At 41.3% G+C, this 20,851-nt stretch overlaps 1 protein-coding gene across 1 annotated transcript; it reads right to left on the bottom strand.

Annotated features, from left to right (window-relative positions):
* Nucleotides 1-353: 353 nt before the first annotated feature.
* cmah (cytidine monophospho-N-acetylneuraminic acid hydroxylase) lies at nt 354-11,558 on the bottom strand. Its single transcript, XM_085436751.1, has 14 exons — nt 11,353-11,558; nt 11,183-11,274; nt 7,724-7,833; nt 7,300-7,490; nt 6,487-6,567; nt 6,331-6,397; nt 6,113-6,194; nt 5,897-6,034; nt 5,565-5,700; nt 3,657-3,800; nt 2,985-3,159; nt 1,609-1,725; nt 1,320-1,435; nt 354-808 (listed from the first exon to the last, which is right to left on the bottom strand). Exons 1-14 carry the CDS (start codon nt 11,556-11,558, stop codon nt 670-672), a joined length of 1,794 nt encoding a protein of 597 aa, XP_085292877.1. The 3' UTR covers nt 354-669.
* Nucleotides 11,559-20,851: the final 9,293 nt, after the last annotated feature.

Genomic DNA, 20,851 nt, shown 5'->3' with positions numbered 1-20,851 from the left:
GTATGATCTGTATCACGTTCATGTTTCCCTCTCACCACATATCCAAACCATATCATGACCAGCAGCTTTACAGCTGTGGCTCCAGCAAACATCAGCTGATACTAGAAATTAATATTAAATAAATTCCACCAACAGATGATCAAGCTTAATAAATTTCTCCTCAAAATGCAACACTTGCACTTGCAAATTTTTTTACGTGCGCTCAGAATAGTGGCACAAAAATAACGCCATAGCTTAGTAGCCATCCTTGTTTCTTGTATTCATGCAACTCATGTGCTTCCTATTTTTCAGAAGTTATTGAATCAGCATGTTCTGTGGTTCAGGTGAGTACGCACATTAATAGCAAAATAGATGTCATTTTTATTACCATCAATTACATAGCATTGTTAAGGTAAAAACATAGATTTATACTTCACAGAAATTGATTGTAAACAGTTTTCCTGATCTGAAAGATGATTAAATGTGCAAAATCAGTGTTTTGTCTATTAAAGACTGATGACCCTGAGCTGAGTTCCTTACCTGACAGCCATCTGATTGATTACTTTGCTATCTCATTAATGTAAAGCGGTGACCTAGGCCCAATTGGAACTGCATAGTTAATATGCATTACATCAAATCAGGAAATCAGTAACTGGATCTTTACAAATCCAGAATCAAACCAGAATCAATTCACGACAGGGCACAGTTATTTCCCGTCCCTGTATCACTGAGAGGTATGGTCGACTCATCGATGGTGAAGACCTGTTTTCGGAACTGTTCCCAGTCTGGCCTGCAAAGTGGCAGCTCTGCTTGGAAGTGCTTCCAGAACCTAGAGGCCAAGACGAGGTGATTAAAGTTCATACATTCACAGTAGCACAGTGTCCCTGTGGATGTAGCCTAAGTTACTGTTCTTTAGCTGTAACTGACACGGACCCTAAATACATCACATGCAGGTAATTATGAAGTCAGTCAAAAAAAGAGCAGCATCAAGGATTTCCCATTTACAACATTACATGGTTGTGATAGCTAAGCTAAGAGTTATTAGGCTTGAAAATGGCAATGAATATTCTTAACAAAATAAACATGCTGTAACAACATGTGTGTCTGAGTGCTCCTCCTACATAAAGTAAAATACATCAAAATTATATTTTGCTAAATAGTATTGTGTATTTTGATCTGTGTGTATAATCAGATGTGTATGTATGTATGTGTGTAAATAAATCTGTGTGTATAGATATTTATCAAGTCTTCATGTTTAGCTCAAAAACACTGAAAGTGCAGCATAGTTATTCGAACAATTTACAGCATGACAAAGAATCCGTGAGATTAAATGTCTGTACTTGTGGTGGTAGATGTCTGGGTCTCGGCTGACGCGGTTCTGAAAGCCGATGTACAGGTCGTCCCACAGACAGCCGTGCAGCACCACGTACCTCATCACTCCAATCCTGTTTTTAATCTTAGATGAAACGAAGCAGCATGAGCATAACAGCATGTAAATAAAGTATCCAGGCAGAACAGGAGTTTTTCAGATGTTAGATGGCAGACGTGATCATTTCCTCACGATTCGCTGGGAGTCAGGAGGAAATCACTATTATTCACATCCTGTTATCTGTTTGTTTAGGGACTCACCTCCAAGTAGGCGTGCTCTCTGTCAGGTCTCTTTGTGGGGAACGATAGATCCAGAAAGTCCACCAGATAGTCATAACCGTCAGTGATGCATTCAAACTTGTCGTCTGTTTCAATGACCTACACGGAAACACACTCTGAGTGAGACAGCAATGCAAAAGAAAAACGAGTGAGAGAAGGAGATCGTTAACAGCTAGAAGGAAGCGAGGTGGTGATGAGGGATCAGAGCAGAGAGCTAGTTGTTTATTTTTAGATTTCATCATTGCAGGATGTTACCTGCACGCGTATTATCAGCTTCTGCTCAGGTACTACAGAGGCTGCTGTAGCATGAGGGAAAGGGATTATCAAAAAACATATAAAATAAAATTTCTGCTCAGGTGTAAAAAAAAAAAACACGTATTTATTGCTTTAAAACACTGGAAGCCCGTCTCTATCATAGCATAGTTACAAGGAAGCTTAGCCTGAAAACGTCTCAGTTTTTTGTTGAACTTCTACATTTTTCATTGGGTTTTATGGTTTACAAGGTTAACGGAAAGTAAAACGATGCACACATCACTACTATGTGCATGAAAAAAAAAAAGATTTCATTCATAATCACACTGCTCACTGCTTGGTGGACAAGTTCAGCACGGAAGATCTTTAGTCATACATCTGTCTGCTTCCCAGGTTTTTGGGGCTAATCTCAGCTTCACGTCACTGTCACAGCCTGATTGTGACATCACTGGTCTAGTCCAATCGTCTTTTTTAAGGCCAATCATCCTCCGCTCCGCGTACTTTAAATCTCATCTGTTCTTTTCCCTTGCAGTCGCCTTCATGCAACCCACCTCCTCCCCATCTCAGCCTCTCCCATATTACTCAAGCTCCATCCAAACCTCCACCCAGACTCCCGGGGTGGTCCTGCCCTAATCCCCGTCACTGCTGGGATTACGTTCTGCTGCGATGGGCCCTCAGACTATGATGGCAAAATATCTTAATTGAATTCTGTACATTGATGAATCATGCTCAGTTCTTTCTAATGATCTCTCCTTATTGAACATCCATCTTATTGTCCAGCTCTTGTTGGCTTTCACGAGGCAGGAGGCAGGGCACATTCTGAGCGGGTTGTCGGTCCAATCTCAAGACGCACAATAGTTTTTATTTTGTTTTTTCTTAATGCTTTCCCCCAACCATATAAAAAAAGGGACAAAGTAAATATTTTTACAGTCCTTTTTTGCAGGCTCGTGTGTTTTATTTGGTTTCTGGAAGCAGTAAGCAGAGAAATGCTTTTAGGTAGGAAAAGTCACGAGAACACAGTAAATGCAGACAAAGGTCAGATGTTGAGTGCAGAACAGTTCTTGACAAAAAAAAAGAGTCAAACAGCTCTGCAGGAGAACATTTACCCGCACAACAAGGTTGTAGTTTTGAAAGCCAGCCCACGTGTAATAAAACTGGATCCAGCTCTGATGTTTAAATATGTCCGACTTGATGGCACCGTTCAGCTCGTTCACATACAAGTCGAACTCCCAGCTGTCCTTGTAGAGTTTTGCACTGGCTGGTGGATTGATGATGGCCTCACTATGTAAAGAAAGTATTTCATTTAGCACCTGGGTGTTATTTACATGATCATTTTAGTTTTTTTACAAGTTGTCTTGTGCTGTTTGTAGTGATAACAGTTGAAACAAAGTAATAACATGATGTCAGCAGATAACATGGACATGCAGTCAGATCAGATGTTCTGATTGACATGAGCTAATTGAGCAGCTGTAGCTTGTAACTCAGTAAGAATAAAAGTCATTTTATACAGTTACTGCACACATACAAACTATATAAAGATGAAAAAGACAGGCTGAAGCTACTGTCCAAAGCTTTTGAATTTTACATTGGCAGTGCAGACGGTGAGGATTTTTTCCCATCAGATTAATCTGTTTATTCACTGGCCTTTCAGCTACTGACATTACTGTTTAAGTGTCTGTGGTTTATGTAGTTGTATTACACAGATGGAATAAGAGTCTCTTTCTTTCCTACAGTGGCAAAGAATGGCAAACACAGATAAACATGTGAGCTGTTCCAACCTGCTGGTGGGGTCTCTCAGAGCGAGGCCCAGGTCCAGCACAGCACCTGGCTGCGGTGTCCAAGTCTTGATTGCTGGTGCCAGCTTATTAATTAGTGCATTGAGGTCCTCTGCACTGTTTTTGATATTAGTATCCTTTATGTATCTACACCCAACACACAGTACAAACAGACAGAAGTAAAAGGACACATAAAGAACAAGTTAGGTCTCATGTTTGTTTAAATGCTACATCTGTAACTTAACAGTCATTAGCAGTCCCGTCACTGTCCAAAGTTTGGGCCACGACTGTGTCGTACAACCCTGTTTGCAGAAGAGTTGGGATGCTGTGTACGATGTAAATAATACTAGAATCTCAAAATCATGTTAATCTTATCCTTATTTGTGAGGAACCTTGGAGTCATTTTTGACCAGGACATGTCCTTCAATGCACATATTAAACAAATATGTAAGACTGCGTTCTTCCATTTGTGCAACATCTCTAAAGTTAGAAATATCCTGTCTCAGAGTGACGCTGAAAAACTAGTTCATGCATTTATTACTTCCAGGCTGGACGACTGTAATTCATTATTATCAGGAAGTCCTAAAAACTCACTGAAAAGCCTTCAGCTGATCCAAAATGCTGCAGCAAGAGTCCTGACAGGGACTAGAAAGAGAGAGCAGATTTCTCTTGTTTTGGCTTCCCTTCATTGGCTTCCTGTTAAATCCAGAATTCAAAATCCTGCTCCTCACATACAAGGTCTTAAATAATCAGGCCCCATCTTATCTTAATGACCTTGTAGTACCATATCACCCTATTAGAGCACTTCGCTCTCGCTCTGCAGGCCTACTTGTTGTTCCTAGAGTATTTAAAAGTAGAATGGGAGGCAGAGCCTTCAGTTTTCAGGCCCCTCTTCTGTGGAACCAGCTTCCAGTTTGGATTCAGGAGACAGACACTATCTCTACTTTCAAGATTAGGCTTAAAACTTTCCTTTTTGCTAAAGCATATAGTTAGGGCTGGACCAGGTGACCCTGAATCCTCCCTTAGTTATGCTGCAATAGACGTAGGCTGCCGGGGATTCCCATGATGCACTGGGTTTTTCCTTTCCAGTCACCTTTCTCACTCACTATGTGTTAACAGACCTCTCTGCATTGAATCATATCTGTTATTAACCTCTGTCTCTCTTCCACAGCATGTCTTTATCCTGTCTTCCTTCTCTCACCCCAACCGGTCGCAGCAGATGGCCCCGCCCCTCCCTGAGCCTGGTTCTGCCGGAGGTTTCTTCCTGTTAAAAGGGAGTTTTTCCTTCCCACTGTCGCCAAAGTGCTTGCTCATAGGGGGTCATAGGATTGTTGGGTTTTACTCTATATCTATGAAGCGCCTTGAGGCGACTTTTGTTGTGATTTGGCGCTATATAAATAAAATTGAATTGAATTATTTATTAACATCACAAATGTATTGCATCAAACAGAGAATAAAACTTTAGTTTAAATGTTTTATGCTAACAACACGTTTCAAAAATGTTGGCGCAGTGGCAACAGGAGACTGGAAGAATGCTAAAACAATAAAACACCTGCTAGAACATTTTAAACGAATGATAAACTGAACTACTGTCAGTTAGAAACACAATTCAGTACAATAGGAGCAGCTCATGAAGGTGGAGTCGTGGTTGCAGAGATAGACTGTAGCTCATACAGATAAATAGGCACTAAATACAAAGAGGATCCCAGATATAGACTCTGTTTGATCAGTTATTGGATGGAGTTGCCCAGATGAACTACACATAAGCTTTGACATTGGGATCTATCTGCATCAGATCAGCTACCTTTGTTGTGAGGATTCTTCCTGTCAGGGAACATAAAAGTCATTCCAACCCTTGTGCTCTTTATCGATGCATCTCTGGTGCTGTGCAAACCTCGTTACAAACTCTACCTGTCTGACGGATGAGCCTCCACAAAGTATCCAGCGAATGGGCAGTAGATCCTGGGCTGCAGGGACTTCGCCAGTGTAGCTTTGTAATTCAGCAGCTTCTTCCTCTCATTCTTGATAAACTCTGCCTTCCAGGAATCTGGAAACAAATCAACATTTGCTTCATCTCAGCAGTTTGGTGCACTTTGACACTGTTGATCACAACATGTGAGTTAAACAAGTCAGTTCCTACGTGGCTAAAAGAGCTACATGTGTCTGTCAAAAGACTGTAACTGAGACACTGCTGTGTGCGTGTGGAGCTAAACGCTAACTAAGCTAACCTAGCTCAGGCTCACCGCTGTATTTCCCTCCATAGAAGGTCATCGGGAATCCAGAAGCTCCTCCAGCGAAGTCGGTCATCATCACATCCACATGCTGTGGCAGCCTGCCGCCGTTTGGTCTGGTGCAGTCCACAGTGTTGAGGATCATGTGACCTGCAATCAAAACTGCGTTTTATATCCTAATCAGACTGATTTTCACAGCATCAGTAATAATATTATTTGAAATGACACCTTTGTAGTCAACAATGATGCAGGTGTCCATTTCAGGATGTACACCATCCATCAGGATCATGAACCTCAGGTGTTCATCAATCTGAGTGAGACAGGAAGAGCCATTTTACTTCATAATCATATTTCCCCCAAAATGAATTGAATCATTTTACAATTCAACATTTTCCAAACATGCTTATTGTAAATACTCTTGACCACATGATGGAGGTGTGACTTACATTTTGCCAAACACCAAAGGGAATGACTTTAATGTTGGTCAGCTTCACTTGGCTTTGCTTCAAATACCTGTCACAGCAGAAGAACAAACTCACTTTGTACCGGATTTATTTCCTCTGTAATTTATGGGGAAGATTGAGCTCCACGTCATTACTGACCAAAACACAGGCCTGGATGTGTCACCAACATATATGGGGACATCGGGCCTTCTTTCTGCCAAGACCTTCAGTGTGGGATAGCTACAAAGCAAACAACACGTCAGCACGCCACCGTGTCAACATGAACAGTATCCAAGGCTAAAAGTTAAACTCTTTGTAGATTCTGAAGTTTCTAACCAGAAAGAAACTTTTATTTAATATTCCAAAAACTGCTTTTGTTTCTTTTCTAGTCAGAAGTGACATTTACAGTGACTGTGTGGAGTCGTGAGCCACTCCTCTCTTCATATGGCTCTTCACAGAATGAGCTTGTTGTTAATTACAAACAATTACAGGAATACAAATCCTGTAATGTTAAAGGTTTGTTATCCTACAAAGTGGAACAAACTGGAAATGTATTTTTGAATCTCAGTGACAGTTGTAATTATATTCTATACTTTTCAATAGAACTATTTGCATGATTTTATTTGTCTTTGCTAATAATATTCTGTTACGTGCACAGTCACTTCTAAGGTTTTACATATCACAACATCATAAAGGAAGTAATCTGGTCTTGGTTTTATTATATATTTCTCCATCCTGAGTCGTTATTACAGTCCTGTATATGTGGAGTCCTTTTACAGCCTTTACTCTAAGAACATTTCCCCTCCCTTTGCCATGATGGTATACAGTGTGTGCTCCTGTCCAGATGAACCGAACAGCTGGAGCAGTTTGTAGATACCATACTGTGTTTTCTCTGAATTGTTTAGTTGCTTCAAATAAAATCAGCAGCAATATTTATTTGTATGTATATTTAGCAGCATTGGCAGAGCTTGCCTGAGGTGGTCTGAGTGCATATGGCTGATGTAGATGAGATCTGCACCACAAAGCCTGTCCAGAGCATCTGCTGGAGGCTCATGGAGAAGCCACCACCCTCTGGCAAACGCGGGACCCTTTAACCAGGGGTCGAACATGAACCTTCTCTCACCAAGCTGTAGCTCCATGCAGGCGTGGGTTAGGTAAGTCACCTGAGAGGAAGGTCAAATAAAATGTCATCTTTGGAGACAGCTGATGCACTTTTCACTCTTCGTTCATTCACGATTGACAACATTTGAGATGATGATTATTATTACTACTTAGATCATTCAAGTTTTAGATCATTTTGCCAAACAGTTTCATAAGAGTAGCACAGTAGTATGCACAGTGTTGTCTGAAAAACTGGGGTTAAATATTTGTTATCTAAAGCGTAACATCAACGTACTTTGACTTCTCCCTCCTGGAGCTCCAGAGGCTCTCGAGGATCAGCCATCCAGGGGTCAACAGGGCTCAGCTCCACCAACTGCAGCCCCCCATCATCCAACACTTCGACCTCTGCGAGTGCAACAACAAGCTCAGGTGTTGACCTCACATGGCATTTATATTATTATCATTCTGTTATTCTCGATGCTTTAAATAGAGCTATTCACACTACTACCCATAGTAGTATTTAATACAAGCTTCACTGTAGCACCTTTTCCATGTTTCTTATTACTGAGTTACATCATTTATGTAAGTTACTATTTTATATGATTCAATTAAACAACACGAGGTTTTACTATTAATCCATCCATCCATTCGCTTCCGCTTATCCTTTTCAGGGTCGCGGGGGGCGCTGGAGCCTATCCCAGCTGTCATAGGGCAAGAGGCGGAGGTACACCCTGGACAGGTCGCCAGTCTGTCGCAGGGCCAACACACAGAGACAGACAACCATTCACACTCACATTCACACCTAGTGACAATTTGGATTAATCAATTAACCTATCCCCACAAGCTGCATGTCTTTGGACGGTGGGAGGAAGCCGGAGTACCCGGAGAGAACCCACGCAAACATGGGGTGAACATGCAAACTCCACACAGAAAGACCCCGGCCTGATGGTGGAATTGAACTCAGGAATTTCTTGCTGTGCGGCAACAGTGCTAACCACCGTGCCACCGTGCTGCCCTTTTACTATTAATATTATTATTAATTATATTCTGCTTTATCTTCAAACTGGATCGTTTGTCTTGACAGTGTGTTCACTGCACCACTGTGCTACAAATAAGTGAAGCAGACAAATCTGTGCTGTACCGTGTGCACATGACGTTAGGAGCTGTTTAAGAACAGGTCCTCTGTGAGAGATTTATGAGATCGACTGCAGAGAAGAGAGCTGCACTGCAGGTGGTTAACACTGTGATGATGACGATGGGCAGATTGGATGATAGTGTATGTGCTGTGAGGAAGAGAGCACTGCTGACTCAGAGACTCCAAACCTGAGAGGAAGATTTCTGTTATCAATAAATGATGAAACTGAACTGTTTGATTCATTTTTTACCAAGTTTGAGAAAGGTGAGAGCAAACCAAACTTTGATTATATTAAACATTCATAAGCAGGTTTGTGTGAGAGAGCAGGAGTGTGGGTGAACCCATGGTCGTGTCCAAATTCATGGGCTGCATCCTCCTGAGGCCGCATTTGTAGACCGATTACGTCACAGCGACGCGCCGAAGGCTGTCCAAATTCGTAGACTCCTCCGAATGCAGCCGACAAATGCGTCCTCCTTTTCCCCGAATTTGAAGGATGGGTCGGGTGTGTCCTTCGTGGCCCACCATATCCCAGAATTCATAGCGCGGCCCAGCCAAACTCCAGTTTCCAACAATGGCGGCCGCTACTAAGTTTTAAAATTACTCTTACTAATCTTTCTGGGTCACAAAATAAACTTTTAGCATATTTTCAGGTGAGAAAGTAGCTGTGTAAACATCAAATATCTGCTCGGTTTATCAAGATATCCCATATTTGCAAAAGTGCTTCCACGTTTTCGGTGACGTCTGTCACCCACCAGCTCGACAGCTGACCGGCCCAGAATTCATTGCACAGAACTTCATTCACGTAATGATGGCGGCACAAAAAGAAAAACCGGGAGACGAATACACTTTTAAATGTAAGAATATGAAAATCTGGTGGTACAAAAGTTACATTTTTATAGCGGTTATGTTGTTAGGGTTGTGAATTTGCATAGACTTGTAATATTTATTTAAACAATCTTCATAAAAGTGTCCGTAAACTAGCTTGTATGGTGGGTCCCGCGGTTTTTCATTGCCGCTTACATTTTTCCCAATCCACTTTTTTGTGATATGTTTATAGGCACCAAAGAGCAAACGGCAGACTTCATTAAAACTAGAGGAGAAAACGATCACCTCTTCACTGGGGTAAAAAATTCAGCGACTGTGGGATGGAGGCACACGAATAAATCAATTTACACATCATATTCATCTGAGTACGGTTTCAACAACCCTCATTCTGTACAGAACCTGTGATGTCCAGACAATATTCCTCTTGTGTTCTGCTGTGAAAACTTTTGGATTTAGGGATTATCAGTTGTCATGGTTTTCTCTCTTCTCTTATTTTTTTGTGTGCGATCAGTAACAACTAGCCAGCTAACCCTAACTATTCTCGAGAAGATGGGCCTGCAAGGGAAAGTCACCCCCTTGCAGGCCAAAAAGAAGTGGGACAACTTAAAGAAAAGATACAAAGAATGTGTGCTGTCAAGAAGATAATTTAAGAATGAAATTTAATAAATGCACATTTACTAAAAGTTGTATTGTTTATATTTGTCTGTCATTTCTGATTTCCTCTGCCTTTAGGATTGCAAGTGTCCAGGGTCAGGTGAGGGAGTCAGTGCGAAGCCCACTGCTGCTGCTTGGCCCTGGTTTGGCCTCATGGATGAGGTGATGGGACAGAGGCCTTCCATTAGGCCGCCTGTCCTTATTTCCTCTCTCCCTGAGGACACTCCAGGGCCAAGTACAGCAGTGGGTGACCAAAGCACACCATTGTTTTTCTTGTGACATTACCAATAAGTCTGATGTGTCACATGGCCCTCTTCCTATTGGAAAAACAAAAGTTGTATCCAAGATGGCCGACTTCTAAATGGCCACCATGGTCACCGCCCATCTGGGGGAGTTTGCCCCCTCACATATACTAATGTGCCACAAACAGGACTTTAATATCACCAACCATTCCCATGTTATTACGATGTATCCATATAAATGGCCCACCCTGTACTTTACAGCAATTTATGCCGACTGTTGAATTCCTGGAAACCTGCACAGAAACGATAACTGCGCTGCTGGCTAATGTTTAACTGGGATTTAAAAGATATATATATATTGTTTACTCAACCGCCACACTCTTAGATAATGCAAGTAAATGGAAGAGAGATACCTTTTTACACAGATTAATCAGAACAAGTGCAGTCACACAGCGATGTTGCTGAGTGCTGAGATGCATAGTGCTGGGCTAAGAGAGCTGTCCCTTTTAACAACTGGTTATATTTACTATTCTTTGAGGGGAAAAATGACCCTGCAGAGAAGAAAATTAGATTATCAAGTTTACACTCCACTCATGTGAAGCATGGAAAAATGTCTGTTGGAAAGAATTAGTTTGACATTGCTTCACAGTTATTGGCACAAATTGTCAAATTATTCATTAGAAGGGGCCCTCTGCCAATTTAGCATTAAAATTAAAAAAAGCACAGAAAGTAGTTGCTATTCTGACTGTTAGCGCCGACTGTGGCAAGAGCTATAGTTACAAGCTAACCACACATCCCATAATGCAGCTTTGTAGTTTGCATATTTAGATTTCAGATCCACATTGCAGGAAGTGGCATATCAATATACAGGAAAAGGCACTGTGCAGACAGAACTTACCGAGCTCATCCTGCAAGAAGCTGTCGGGCGGGTTCACATATTTCATTGTTGACACGTTTAATTTCCAGTTGTGTTTGGTGCATTTTACAGTCCTGAGGGAACAGAGAGTTCTGTCAGCTATAATCAAACGTCGACCACAGACAATCTCTGAAATCTGTTCCTGTTCTTACATTGCATCCAGGTCTTCAACGTCTTTGACGAACAGCCCACCTTGATGCTTGCACTGGTTTTTGCATGCTTTCAAGTCATTGTTGCTCTTAAATATGATGTAACATTTGCCGTCCTCTGGGCTTTTCTTGAAATTGACTCCTTCTTTGAGCGAGCCGACTGCTTCAGCATCCAATGACAACAACACCTTTGCTATTTGAGAGGCCATTGCACCTAAATGTTAAAAATCAAAAAGAAGAGTTTTAACTCACAGTATTTGATGCAAGCACAAAGGATCTTACAATAGCTTTGATTCAAATGACAGACTTCAGACACTGAAAAGGACGTTGCATTAATCCTTACATGCTGTTGGGGTCAAACTTGATAATTAAGTACAAGTAAAAAAGCCCAAATGTCATTATTCAGCCCAGATTTGATTACTTTTCCTAAAGTGACTCAAAAGCTGTACTCATGTGTAGCAGTAGTGTGGAGTAGTCTGCAAGTTTTGTACAGTGAGGCTGTTGGAGGACCAAGTTAACCTACATTTCTATTGAGATGGATTTTTAATCCACCCGTGAGGGTCAAATCAATGAAAATGGGTTGCTCGTATTACTCTGGTTGCTCGTATTACTCTGGTTGCTCGTATTACTCTGGTTGCTCGTATTAACTGACTAGTTATTTGTTTGTGAGTTTTCACAGTTTCAAAGGTGTCGTCCAAACTGACCTGGTTTCTGGTAATGTTAACCTTTACCTGACCTTCAGCTGCTTCTTTATGGCAACTACATCTTTATGACACACTCCCATAAACTATATGAGATAGCTAATGGCACTGGCATAACTTCAGGAGGTAAAGAACAATGTACACATGGAGGACAAAAGTCTGGTTTACAATATGAGCTCAGGTCGAAATTCTTCAAATGAATGTAAACATTTATAAGTCCCTTTATGCACATTGCTCAACAAATACATCTCATACTCTACTTCAGTTCAGTTATCTGCATTGAGAATTTTCTCTATCACCAACATTAGTCCCTTTCTTTTTCTACGGACACTCAAATTTCTCCTTATCAATAGGAATAAAACTTTAACACAGTTAAAAAGAAAGAAAGAATGAACCCATATTTCAACCAATTTGGGAGCGAAGCTGAAAAACACTTTAATATATGATTCATTTGGTTTTGTATACAGTATGGTTGTTCAAGGAATGTCAACAGAAATAATTCGGTTCAATTTATACAGCAAATCACAACAACAGTCAGTTCAGGGCGCTTTATATTGTAAGGCAGACCCTACAATAATACATACAGAGAAAAACCCAGCAATCATATTCAGGGTCACCTGGTCCAGCCCTAACTATATGCTTTAGCAAAAAGGAAAGTTTGAAGACCTGCAGAGCGAGAGCGAAGTGCTCTAATAGGGTGATATGGTACTACAAGGTCATTAAGATAAGATGGGGCCTGATTATTTAAGAGCTTGGGGGAGTTTTTCCTTCCTACTGTTGCCAAACTGCTTGCTCATAGGGGGTCATATGATTGTCGAGTTTTCTCTGTATGTGTTATTTTAGGGTCTACTTTACAATATAAAGCACCTTGAGGCAACTTTTGTTGTGATTAAATAAAATTTAAAAACATTTAAAAGCCTGCATATTCGGGGGACAGTCCCTTGATCTCTTACATTTATACTTTTTATAATTTCTAATTCAGTGCCTACTTTTCCTGTTATTTGGTACTCTGTGTTCCTGTACCCTTCATACACACTTTTGATCAAAACATCTCCGTCTATCTTTAACAATCAATCCTTCCTTTATGGTGCTACACTTTGATTCTGTCTCCTTTGCTACACTTGTCTTTATCCCTTGTTAAGGTTCAAAATATTGGGGATGGAGACAAGAGAAAAAAACCACAATAACAACACTGGTCCGGTCGGGTTGAGTCAAACGATGATTTTAATGAACACACGCGTGGGAGATGGACACTGATGCAGACAGCCTCAAAATCTCAAAATGGTGGAGCATTGCTCAAACTTTTATAGCCTCTGGTGCCTCCACCTTATCATACAAAGCCTAAACATTCACATGCTTTCTCTCACACAGCGCCTGAGCTACGACCTTGGCTCCCTGTTTATCTGCTCCTGCTGAAATGGGGCAGAAAACTCCAGCACACTCTGTTCTCTTCTACTCAGACAAATTAGATTTCTTATAACTCAGCAGTATAATGCATCATAAAACAATATCATTCATTCACAACAAGTCAGCAGTTTAATGTAATGCAAATCAGTTTAACTAATGCAATAGTTATCAGCTTCTTCTAATTCAGGAGAATAATGCAAACTAAAACTACATAATAATTCACGATCTTTAATTAGGGGTATAACATGGCATAAAATAATATTATAATCTAACACCCGGTATGGCGTGAGTGGTTATATACAGAGTCGTGACGTACAACAAGTTCATCACCTAGTTCTGCTTTTTGTCTATAATTACCAAAATGTGTTAGACGGCAGACAGTGCTACGTTTTGCACTCTACCATAATGCTGCTGCACCTTTTCCTGTAATGCTGTTTTGTGAAAACTATTTGCTCCTGCAGTTACACCGAGGCCTGCTAGCAGTACAGTACCATCTACAGTTCCACAGGCAACCTAGAGATGAAGAACGATATAAGAATGTAAATAGCCTGTATTTGTATAGCGCTTTACTCAGTCCCTATGGACCCCAAAGCGCTTTACACTACATTCAGTCATCCACCCATCCACACACACATTCACACACTGGTGACGGCAGCTACGTTGTAGCCACAGCCGCCCTGGGGCGCACTGACAGAGGCTGAAAGAAATAAAGGACAGAAGAGGAAGATATTATTTTCAAAGATAAGACTGCTCAGCAAGTCACACTTTGTGAACATTAAATCTTATTTGTCACATCCTAATAATCTGTTTTTAAATCAGGTATTTCATATACACATGATCTGTTGCTGGATTAAGCTTTTGTGGAGCAAAACTACAAAACTGAAGTATACTTCAGCTGGTTTTGTGCTATTATTTATTTATTTTTAATTGACATTAGGAATCACTGTACAATACCACCAACTTCAACAATTTGTCACTACATGTATTTTTCTTTTTTCTGTATTTAACCAACTAAAATATCTATACAAAAGGATGAAAGAATAAAAAAAAGGAAAGAAAATAGAAATAAGCAAAGCAGAAAAATAAAAAAATACAAAGGAAAAAAAGGCGTGTAGGGAGTGTGTTTTTGTTTCCATTAATATAACTAATATTTCCTCTAGTCTTCTCGTAGTTAACACCGTCAAAATCATGCTATTAAAAGGTTGCATGAAAATGTGTGCTAAGCAGTTTAGTGCTAAACCAGCTAGTTTGCAGTATTGCTGTTTAGTTTACAGTGATGCACAGTGTTGGACTGTTGCAGGGCAGGCTGAAAGTGACGATGCTGATTCACTCATCTTTATCAGTTTTTAGTTCAGTTTAGAGCTGGGCGATAGAACGATAACGATATGTATCGCGATATAACTTTTACTCGATAGAGAAATTAAGCTATCGCGATAGACCTCGCAGCTCTTGTCCTCAAAAAAAAAAAAAAAAAAAAAAAAAGGTCAGCCAATCCAAATTAAGTAGCGCAGAGCCGAACCAATCACAGCCGCAGCGTCACGTCGCGTGACTTGTTACGTACAGCACAAGTGCCAAGCCGCACGTGTGTTTGTTTGGGAAGCAGCCAGCGGGTAATAGAGGAAATGAGTGTGCCGACTAGAAAAATCAACCAAGCGTGACCGAAGAGAAAACAGATGATGGTTCCAACGCCGGAGAGATTGTCGAACGGAAGAGCCATAGAAGTTCCGTAGTGGGAAGGTATTTCGGCTATTTCAAGTCTGACAAAAAACAGAGTAGCGTGCACTGTAAATTGTGCCGAAAGCAAGTCTGGAAATACAATAAACTGGTGCATGCGTCACACTGTGCGCCACGTTATTGTTTCGGTGAAATGAATTTCTACAATACTGTTAATTCTACTCTCTGCAGTGTTTAAATGCTTACATATACACACAGTTACTGTCCCTCCACACATACGACTCGGTTCTGCTTCTATGCCCCAGCTTTGTTTACTTTTTCCCACCGAGGCTTCTAGACTTCTGATTGGCCAACATTTCTGCACGGTTAGGAATCTAGCGCCACCTGCTGCTTTGACATGTTCATAGCAGCGTTTTCCTTCATTTCTGCCTTTATGTGTGGACAGGATTATTTTTAAAACGAAAACGGAAAATCTCCGTTTTCAAAAATACCCGTGTACGTGTGGACGTAGCCTCAGTCTCTGACTGGAAGCGCTAATTCGTCATTCGGCTTTTGTCAGACTAAAGTAACTGTTAAAACTGTTTGAAAAGCTCAGCTATACAACAAGGAGAGATTGAGAATTTCCTTTTAGTTCTCAGTTTATTTGATATTGACAAAAGTTAGTCAGTTTTGTCTGTTCTTCTGTAAAACAAACTAAGATTTATTTTTAGAATTAATATTTTGTTTCTAAGTGGAATTGACAGTTTAGTCTGTTTCATTTGTTCTATTTTGAAACTTAAACGCTTTAGTGGCTGCCTTTTGTGTAGTTTGCAATATTTGCCTTTATTTATCTGAAAAAGTCTCGTGTTCCTTAAGTACATCTACCCTGTTGAACTTATTATGGGAAATAAATATTTAAAAACAAGCTGCTGATTATTTCACATTTTACTTGTGAGCAACGGCACATTTAAATCTTACAAATATAGTTATTTGGCTGATATCGTGATAGATATCGTTATCGCCTGAAATGAAAAAAACATATCGTGATATGAAAAAATCTCATATCGCCCAGCTCTAGTTCAGTTTCATTTATGTACCACCAAGTCACAGAAACAGAGGCCTCGAGGAACTTTATATTGCAAGGTTAGACCCCAGCTTTGTTTTACTAGCTTCATATTCTGTAGTAGATCTAAATCTGTTATACAGCTCTGAATTCATTTTGGCTAGATCCACAAATAACAGTGAATATTGAAAAAGCAGCGTGCATCAGCTGATCGTTGGCTTAACAAACAAACGATTATGTTCCTTAACTCTAAGCCCTGCTTTTCCCCACACTGCACAACGACATCCATAAGGTTACCTCACCTGAACTCTGGTATAGTTTTAATCCTGAACTGCACCGTGTGATGGAAAGTTTCAGGATTCTGACCTTCTCTGTTGAGTTGATATGACTGAACATAAGGATCGTGTTTTGTCAGTTATACTGATGTGCTTCAGCTGCACAGTGTACTAAGGCAAAGCTACACAGAAACCCTGCGTGAAGATGACGCTGAGTGCATGCTGACCACAGCACCGGCAGTCAGAACAGTCAGAAGAAAATTCAGAGATGAGTCAGACTCTAATTCTTCACCTTTCCGCCTGGAACCACTGTGGTGATAACGTTGAAATGTCTTTGTGCTGCTTGTTATCTTTGCGACATGTTGTCAGCTTTATGTTCATACATAAAAACTAGCAAAAAGACTGTTTGTGTTTCTTTATTAGGATAGAGATTTGTGTTGGAACTACATCTGTGTTATTTCAGATATCCATAACATTCTTCCCCCAAATTACTGGATATTAATAAATTATGCTTAAGGTATTAAAATGTGGTATCAACAGTTCCTGAACAAGTGTCAATATGGAGCGGATGTCAAAGGTCACTTGTGGTAAACAGTTTATTGATACAGTGTGAGCTCTGTCTCTCATACATGTGTGGATGACTGCATTAATGTGCAGACAAACACTGGGTCTTATTACACCGTTATCTTAATGACACACTCCCATAAAATATATGACAATCTCATGTTTGTAAAAGCTAAAGAAATATGTACCCATAGACAGACAGAGTGATTAACATGAACGTCGAGACCAAAAGGAATCCGTGCAAAACACAAGCTAACCAAAACTTATGAATGCAACTGAAAAGAGGCTCTAAAATTATTAAACAAAAAAATGACCAAAACTCAAATAAATTTCAAAACCCAGCGGCACAATCAACAAATAACTCAAATAGCACACTGTTACTAAATGAAGACCAATGATACCATCCATCCATCCATTCGCTTCTGCTTCTCCTTTTCAGGGTCGCGGGGGGGGGGGGGCGCTGGAGCCTATCCCAGCTGTCATAGGAGGGGGGGGTACACCATGGACAGGTCGCCAGTCTGTCGCAGGCCCACACAGGGACAGACAACCATTCGCACTCACATTCAATCGCACATTTACACCTAGTGGCAATTTGGATTATCCGATTAACCTATCCCCACCAATGATGCCAAGCACATAAGAACATCTACATAACATGGCTGCAGAGAAGAGAAGTGTTGCAGAGGGCCGATCGAAGTTCTGCACTATAAACTATCCGTGTTCACCACAGTCAGGAGAGCCAGAGCCACAAATTCAAGCCGCCAATCAAGCTAAAGCTAAATTATAATTAAGAGCAGAATATTCTCGGCTCTTAATGAATCACTTTTTTTGATTAATCTGTTTATTCACACCTTAAGGATGTTTCAAAACATTTGTAAAACTGCACAAATAACACTTTGTGGAGTGTAGATGTTAACACTAGCAGCAGACTGAATACCTGAGTTTTATTCGTCTACTTAATTTTAGAGTAAGTGGTAGAAATGAATGCTGTACATACATCCCCCTGCATGACGGCACATGAACACATCAGCTCCATGAGGTGCTGCAGCTTGTTAAAGTCCCTCTCAGAGCATTTTAACATCAGTCAGACTTTTATTCAACTCACCGTCAAAGACGCTGTTTTCAAAGAGATGCTTCTCACGAACCTTAGAACGAAGTTGCTTCGGTCAAACTCCACCACACACGGAGATATACAGTCACCCCCCCTCCCCTTGCAAACGCCTTCGACACTTATTCCCTCCCGATGCAGACGGTGGATCAAAGGGCACCAGCGCATATGCTGCAGGCCCGGATGAGCTGTCTACACTGGCTGTCTCTCACCGTTTACCCGTCCCTGTTGCTTGTCATGTGTTTCTATGGTGTGTTACGACTGTTGTCGTAATTATATGTAAATTTGAGCGTGCAGGTGCTCCTTCGTGATTTCTGAATCCAGTGACGGTACGTCCACTGAGGATCTGCGCCTCACGCTCCGCATAAGAGAGGTGGAGACCCGCAACAGGGAGCTGGAAGTGCAAGCTATGCATCTCCGTATCAGAGCTCTTGAGCTTGAAAAGGGCTCAGCTAATGGTTCCCCAACGTCATCAAGCACAAGCGCTTCTTCTTCTGCTGGTTTTGACATAAGTAAGCACATCAAGTTGGTTCCCCCGTTTCGAGTCTGAGGTAGACTCCTCTTTTAGTGCATTCGAGCGCATAGCCGCTGCTTTGAAGTGGCCGAAAGAGTTTTGGGCCCTCTTACTCCAATGTAAGCTTGTGGGAAAAGCCCAAGAAGTGTGTTCAAGCCTGTCTGTTGAGCAGAGTTTAGATTATGAAACTCTTAAGAAAACTGTGCTGCAGGCGTATGAACCTGTCCCTGAAGCATATCGGCAGAAATTTAGGAATCTTAATAAAACTGCTAACCAGACTTTTGAGTTTGCGCGAGAAAAGAATGTGTTGTTTGAGAAAAGGTGTTGTTCATCTAAAGTTAAAACCGTGGAAGAGTTGAAAACTCTTATTTTGCTGGAGGAGTTTAAAAAGTGTTTGCCGGAACGCATCGTGACTTGTTTAAACGAACAAAAGGTGTCGTCTCTCACTAACGCGGCTCTCCTGGCTGACGAGTTTGTTTTAACGCACAAAAGTGTTTTCTGTGCACAGAATTCGTTTCAGGAAAATTTCTCTGAACGAAAAAAGTCACCAGGAGCAGTGCGTAAAAATGTATCAGCGTTTATTGCCAAATCAAACGGTCGAGAATGTTTTTATTGTCACGACTCAGGACATTTGATTGCTGCGTGTCCAGTATTAAAAAGAAAAGAAGCGAGGGGCACTGAATCTCCTGCAGGCGTGGGTTTGATTAAAACCACTTGCTCGCCAAAGGTGCGCATGGAGGCTGAACAAAACCCGAAAACTGACATTGATCCGTAGTTTCTACCATTTGTGTCATGCGGCTTTGTTTCGTTGACGGGTGAAGAAAATGATAAAGTGCCAGTCACGATTCTTAGAGATACGGGTGCGTACCACTCATTCTTACTAGAGTCTGTGCTGCCTTTGTCTGAAAAAAACATCCTGTGGTTCCGACATACTAGTGTGGGGAATAAAGATGAGTGTCACCAAAGCCCCTCTGCATATGGTACACCTGCATTTGCTGTTAGTGTCGGGCTATGTTAAAGTCGCCGTGCGCCAGCGATTACCAATCGAAGGAGTTTCCTTCATTCTTGGTAATGATCTAGCTGGTGGGCATGTTTTTCCCCCGCCAGAAGTTGTTGATGTTCCTGCCTTTGCTGCTGATTCACACTGGAAGTCCCAGGCCTTTCTAACCCTCTGTCAGCCAAGTGGAAGCTAAATTGGCTAGTCTTTTAGCATCAATTCATATGTAAATTAGGTCGTTACCTGAGAAGTGGGGGAGTGGGGCATGTCTTCTGTTCTGGGTCAATCTGACCCGCAACATAACAGGAGGGTTAGTCTTGAATTTGTTTTCAGTTTCCTCATTTGTTCTAATAACACACACTGCTTATGCTGTGATTGGCTGTCCTGTCTGAATGGAGGATCATGATAGCATCTTGTTTTGGCTCAGTATAATCTGTGAATACAAATATCATTGACAGCACACGTTACCTGTGTACAGGTTCTGTTTTAGTTCTGTGACCATGGCAGGTGCATAAGGCTCTGGGTTATCCATGCATTAAAAAAATGCATCATCGCTCTGTTGCTTTAATCAGTCACATCTTTCCATGACAGGGACAGGGTTGATGCACATACACAATCTATAAATGACTCTGCTTGTTTCTGTTCTCTGTTAGAAGCCGTGCAGACTGCTGCACTGGATTGTTGTTTCTTTGATGCAATCAAACTGAAACCTGACAAAGGTACTGTCACAGCTGCCGAGGTGAGCCGTGTGGCGTAGAAGGGAGAAAGTAGTGATGTGACGTTCTGTATCGAGGCTTCGAAGCGTGTGTCGAGTAATGGAGGGGGCGTTTCCACGATGCACGTATCGAGGCTTGTTTCATTTATGGGAGGAGCTCAAAATGATGACGTGCGAAGCCTCGCTGCCCGGCTGTACCACGTGACTGGTTCATGAAGTGGTTCGAACTTTGCCGCGAGATATGACAGCGATACAAACCCCTCAGACTTCATTCAAAATGTGGGTGTTTGATGGAGAGTTGCGGTTAGTGAGAGTTTGGAGACCGTTTGGAGGTTTATGAGAGTGAGGAGAGAAAGTCAGGAGAGAATGGAGCCAGCTAAGAAGAGGAGGATGTCCTCCCCTGTGTGGGAACATTTTGATCTTATTCCTCCCAACAAGGTATGCAAATTTCTACAGAAGATGTATTGTCATGATACTGATGCTGCAATAAAACTTATGTTGAGCT

Source organism: Copadichromis virginalis, linkage group LG17 (assembly GCF_057382275.1).
Source record: "Copadichromis virginalis isolate Kocher_CV1m ecotype Utaka linkage group LG17, C_Virginalis_male_GT1.1, whole genome shotgun sequence".
Classification (NCBI taxonomy): domain Eukaryota; kingdom Metazoa; phylum Chordata; class Actinopteri; order Cichliformes; family Cichlidae; genus Copadichromis; species Copadichromis virginalis.
The sequence above is the reverse complement of the archived record's forward strand: the minus strand, read 5'-3'. Positions and strand labels throughout refer to the sequence as shown.

What these genes read in the sequence shown, in the direction of transcription:
- cmah (XM_085436751.1), bottom strand. Translation starts at nt 11,558, where the DNA reads ATGGCCTCTCAAATAGCAAAGGTGTTGTTGTCATTGGATGCTGAAGCA. An exon ending in CTATGGAGGGAAATACAGCG is followed by an intron (nt 5,701 to 5,896) that starts GTGAGCCTGAGC and finishes ATTTGTTTCCAG; the next exon opens with ATTCCTGGAAGGCAGAGTTT. An exon ending in CTGAGAGACCCCACCAGCAG is followed by an intron (nt 3,160 to 3,656) that starts GTTGGAACAGCT and finishes TTCTTTACATAG; the next exon opens with TGAGGCCATCATCAATCCAC.